A 5,356-nucleotide genomic window follows, 5' to 3' on the forward strand; every position below is an offset into this window, starting at 1 on the left:
CGAAAAACAACAACAACAACAAAACAACAAGCCACCAACCTCCAGATCCCGACGGAAACACAACAGAAGGTTTCAGCCTTGGCAGTTAGAAGGAAGTAAAAACACGTCGTCCAGCCTGAGCGCTTGGTTTGTTTCCCTTAAAGAGGCAGCAGATTATTTTAGTGGCCCCCCCCCCCCCTCCCCCTCTCCCTCCCCCCCTCCCCCCCCCCCCCGCTGGCAGTGATATTTCCAAAAACGTCCTCCGAAGCTCTCAGTCCCAACAAATCTACATAAAAAAAAAAAAAAGTCTCCCAAGAAGAAGGTGAAGTGTTGAAAGGCGATTCCTCCGAGAGAGAAGACCCCCCCGCTCCTCCACTGCAGTTCAGAGAGAGAGAAGACCCCCCGCTCCTCCACTGCAGTTCAGAGAGAGAAGACCCCCCCCCGCTCCTCCACTGCAGTTCAGAGAGAGAAGACCCCCCGCTCCTCCACTGCAGTTCAGAGAGAGAAGACCCCCCGCTCCTCCACTGCAGTTCAGAGAGAGAGAAGACCCCCCGCTCCTCCACTGCAGTTCAGAGAGAGAAGACCCCCCCCCGCTCCTCCACTGCAGTTCAGAGAGAGAAGACCCCCCGCTCCTCCACTGCAGTTCAGAGAGAGAGAAGACCCCCGCTCCTCCACTGCAGTTCAGAGAGAGAAGACCCCCCCGCTCCTCCACTGCAGTTCAGAGAGAGAGAAGACCCCCCCGCTCCTCCACTGCAGTTCAGAGCGAGAAGACCCCCCGCTCCTCCACTGCAGTTCAGAGAGAGAAGACCCCCCGCTCCTCCACTGCAGTTCAGAGAGAAGACCCCCCGCTCCTCCACTGCAGTGCAGAGAGAGAAGACCCCCCCGCTCCTCCACTGCAGTTCAGAGAGAGAAGACCCCCGCTCCTCCACTGCAGTTCAGAGAGAGAAGACCCCCCGCTCCTCCACTGCAGTGCAGCGAGAGAGAAGACCCCCCCGCTCCTCCACTGCAGTTCAGAGAGAGAAGACCCCCCGCTCCTCCACTGCAGTGCAGCGAGAGAGAAGACCCCCCCGCTCCTCCACTGCAGTTCAGAGAGAGAAGACCCCCCCGCTCCTCCACTGCAGTTCAGAGAGAGAAGACCCCCCGCTCCTCCACTGCAGTGCAGCGAGAGAGAAGACCCCCCCGCTCCTCCACTGCAGTTCAGAGAGAGAAGACCCCCCCGCTCCTCCACTGCAGTTCAGAGAGAGAGAAGACCCCCCCGCTCCTCCACTGCAGTTCAGAGAGAGAGAAGACCCCCCCCGCTCCTCCACTGCAGTTCAAAGAGAGAAGACCCCCCCGCTCCTCCACTGCAGTTCAGAGAGAGAAGACCCCCCCGCTCCTCCACTGCAGTTCAAAGAGAGAAGACCCCCCGCTCCTCCACTGCAGTTCAGATTAGAAAATCTAAATCCTGAGCACCTTTGTGTTTGTTTTAAAAAGCTCCGCGTCCAAAAAAGCCAGAAGTGTCTTTGTCCTTGTTGCGTCACTGCCAGTGGCCGTCGCCCGGGAACAGCTGCGTGTCCCACAAGTCGTCTCTGGACGCGTGTCTGTGGTGTGTGTGGTGCTTCCTGTGGGGGGGCGGCGGGGGGGGGGGGTGTGTGTCAGTCCATCTCCAGGTCCATCAGCTTGTTGCGCGAGCGCGGAGTGTGTGTGGTGTTCCTGCAGCAGCAGTGGGCGCAGAGCAGACCCAGGACCAGCGAGAACAGCCCCACACCTGAAACACATGAGAGGGGGGTCAGCATGACGCAACACAACAAGAGGGGGGGTCACCAGCCTGTAAGACAAGGGGGGGGTGACCATGACGCAACACAACAAGAGGGGGGGGGGGTCACCAGCCACAACACAACAAGAGGGGGGGTCACCACGCCTGTAAGACAACAAGAGGGGGGGGGTCACCAGCCGCAACACAACAAGAGGGGGGGTCACCGACACGTCAAAACTCTGCCGTCATTCGTTTTTGTAGTCAAACCACTGCGTTTTCCATGGTTTCTGGAGTCGGGGGGTTTTCAAAAAGCTGAGATTTCCCCGGATATGGAGCGTTTTCAAAAAGTTGCATTTTGCCTAGTTTCAACAGAGACGGGAGCGTTTTTTCATAAAGTTATGTTTTACCGGGTTTCCACAGTGACGAGGTGGAGCGTTTTCAAAAAAGTGCATTTTCTCTGGTTATGGAGTGTTTTCAAAAAGTTGCGATTTGCTTATTTTCAACAGACGGGAGCGTTTTTTCATAAAGTTATGTTTTACCCGGTTTCTACAGCTACGAGGTGGAGCATTTTCAAAAAAAGTGCATTTTCTCTGGCTATGGAGCATTTTCAAAAAGTTGCATTTTACCCAGTTTTCATGGAGATGGAAGCCAGATTGTTTTCATAAAGTTGCATTTCAACAGAGACGGGAGCGTTTTTTCATAAAGTTATGTTTTACCCGGTTTCTACAGCTATGAGGTGGAGCATTTTCAAAAAAAGTGCATTTTCTCTGGCTATGGAGCATTTTCAAAAAGTTGCATTTTCAATAGAGAGGGAGCATTTTCAGAACTTTGCATTTCCCCCCAGCTTCCATGAAGACTGAGCATTTTTCAAAAAGTTGCATTTTTCGGGATTTTTCGAAAAGTCATGTTTTCCGCAGTTTCCACCGAGATAGAGCTGGTGTTTTCAAAAGTTTGCATTTCCCACAGAGATGGAGGATTTTTTAATCGTACGTTTTCCCTGGTTTCAAGTGAGCTGGAGCCAAATCATTTTCCAAAAGTTGGGTTTTCTCCTCTTTCCATGGTAACTGAGCATTTTTCATAAAAATACCGCTTTTCCCGATTTTCATGACGACAAGTTGGAGCATTTTCAAAAAGTCATATTTTCCCTGGTGTCCACGGGGATGGAGCTAGAGTGGTTTCAAAAACTTGCGGTTTTTTTTTTTTCCTTTTTCCAGGGAGACGGGAGCAGAAGCGTATTCTAAAAGTTGCATTTTCCCCAGTTTCCACGGACGCTGAGCGCTTTTCAAAAAGCTGCACTTTCCTTGGTTTCCACGCCGGCGAGGTTTCAAAAAGTTGCGCTATACGCGGAGAGGGGGCCAGAGGCATTTTCAAAAACGCTGCAAATTTTCCACAGGTCACATTTTACCTGGTTTCCATGGCGATGGAGCTTTTTCAAAACAACTGCCTAGTCAGGAGAGAGGGATTGGCTGAGATCTCTTAAAGGCGCAGGGACCATTTTCGGGCTGCTGTAGTATACATGGCTCTTAAAGGGCCCACGCCTTAAACCCTGGCTATCCATCCATCCATCCATCCATCCATCCATCCATCCATCCATCCATCCATCCATAATGACTCAGTACAACCCTTTGAAGGACCATTTCCATAACGGTAAAGTTGATTTGCAGGTATTTCCCCCCCTGCGGTGATAACAGTCCCTCTACAACTCCTGCCCCCGCTACCGACACAACAGATGCTAAATAAATGCATAATTAATAGCGCCTAGCAAGGTCCCGCCATTTTTTTTTTTTTTTTTGCAAAATCAGTGCCAATTAAGTGTTTGTTTTTTTTTATCATGCGATTGTGGTCTTGCAAGCCGCCGTGCAGCGGCAGAGCCAGCTGTCAGACGCTCGTCCTCAATAATCCAGGGGAGGATGTCCGCTGGACGGCGGGCCGAGCGCCTCGCACTTTTCTTTAAAAAAAAAAAAAGTGACATAATTCTGCCGGCCGTTGGACATTTCTGCTCGTCGGTGCGAAGCTGGACACTTTCGGCGGAGTGACGAGACGGTTGTCTTACCCAGGGAGGCCGAGGCGCCGTACAGGAGAGGCAACTTTAGAGAGTCCCACACTGGAGGGCGAGAACAGAGACACACAAATTAAACAGCAAGAAGAAGAAGAGGGCGACATTAAAGAAACAAAAAGCGCTAGCTGTTGCCGCCTCACCGGCGAACTTGACGGTGAGGAAGAGTCTGGAGGACGTCAGCTCCCCGCCTTCGGTCCAGGCTCCCGTCGAGGCCGACAGATACCAGGGGGTGGCCACGCAGTGGTACTCGCCGCTGTCGCTGACAAACAAACAAACAAACAAACAAGCATGAATCCTCCGGCCGCCACCGGGTCAAACGCCGCCGCCGCCGCCGCTCACCTGTCCTGAGTGCCGAAGACGTTCAGCAGGTAGGTGTGCGTGTCCTTGCGCTCGATGGACACGTCGCTGGACGAGTTGCGTTCCGACTTGCGGGCGACGCCGAAGCGGTCGACGCTAGCCACCTGCGTGGTCGTCTGGCCGCCGCGCAGCCGCGTGAAGAACCAGCTCACCTCGTAGGCCAGGTCGTCTGAGGACGGAACCACACGGCGTTGAGAACCGGGCCGGAGTCGCTTGGACGCTGAAGAGCGCCGCTTAATGGCGGCAAAACCACAATGCTGACTTCCTGATTAGCATCCTGACTAGCATCTTGACTAGCATCTTGATTAGCATCCTGATTAGCATCTTGATTAGCATCCTGATTAGCATCCTGACTAGCATCCTGATTAGCATCCTGACGAGCATCCTGACGAGCATCCTGACTAGCATCTTGACTAGCATCCTGATTAGCATCCAGGAGCTAAAGGGTATCAAAGGTGCTTTTCCCACAAGTTCCTCCTCAGCCTTCCTCGCCTCCATATTGACGTTTCTCCACCTGATACCAGGTTCCCCTCCTCAGCCGAGGGTCCCAGTGAGCCAAGGCGAGCAGAAAGTGTGACATCAGCAGACGGCTGATTGGCCGTGGCCTCGGAGGGCCTCCTTCACCCCGTCATTTATTTAAACCCGATCGCAACATAAACACCCACAAACCCACGACCCGCTACGAGTAACAGGAGGTATAAGAGCCACGGTGTTTTGGATGAACTGGTTCCCCAGTTAACTGGTGACCTCCAGCGTCCCCTCCTCACAGCAGACGTTACAAACACAACCAAAACCCGCGGCCGACCTGGCGAACGCCGTTTCACCACATTTCCATTAAAGTATCGAAGTATTTGTTTGTCTTGTTCCAACGTCAGCTGGGGACGTCAACGTCCTTTAACGACATTAAAGGTGCCAGATCATTTCAGTTTTCAACAATTTCACAGAGGCACAATGGTCCAATACGTTCGTATTCAAAGCTTATTTCCTCAAATTCAGCCTCGTCGGAACTCCAGCAGTCTAAAAGCCCCTCTGGTGAGTTCTACTGAGAACAGGCCGCCTCTGCGTCTGTACCTTTAAATGATGGAGAACAACTGTTTACAACAAGTCGATATGTGGAAGTGTCAAAGTGAGTGTCCACTAAAAGTTCATGACATCACAAAGGGAAAATAGCTGATTCGCTGGAGCGAACAAGTGAGGCAGACGACGAGAGGAAGTACTTCCTCCTC

At 52.5% G+C, this 5,356-nt stretch overlaps 1 protein-coding gene across 1 annotated transcript in view; it reads right to left on the bottom strand.

Moving 5' to 3' along the window:
• Window positions 1-1,387: 1,387 nt before the first annotated feature.
• The window catches only part of LOC308147546 (prostaglandin F2 receptor negative regulator-like), a gene marked incomplete at its 5' end in the record, with an annotated part of 32,600 nt that continues 28,631 nt past the window's right edge, over window positions 1,388-5,356 (bottom strand). The window contains 4 exon segments of the mRNA XM_080519758.1: window positions 1,388-1,726; window positions 3,768-3,818; window positions 3,914-4,032; window positions 4,113-4,299. Coding sequence (XP_080375884.1) covers window positions 1,614-1,726; window positions 3,768-3,818; window positions 3,914-4,032; window positions 4,113-4,299 — 470 coding nt within the window. The 3' untranslated portion in view covers window positions 1,388-1,613.

Source organism: Blennius ocellaris, assembly GCF_963422515.1.
Source record: "Blennius ocellaris genome assembly, chromosome: 24".
Classification (NCBI taxonomy): Eukaryota; Metazoa; Chordata; class Actinopteri; order Blenniiformes; family Blenniidae; genus Blennius; species Blennius ocellaris.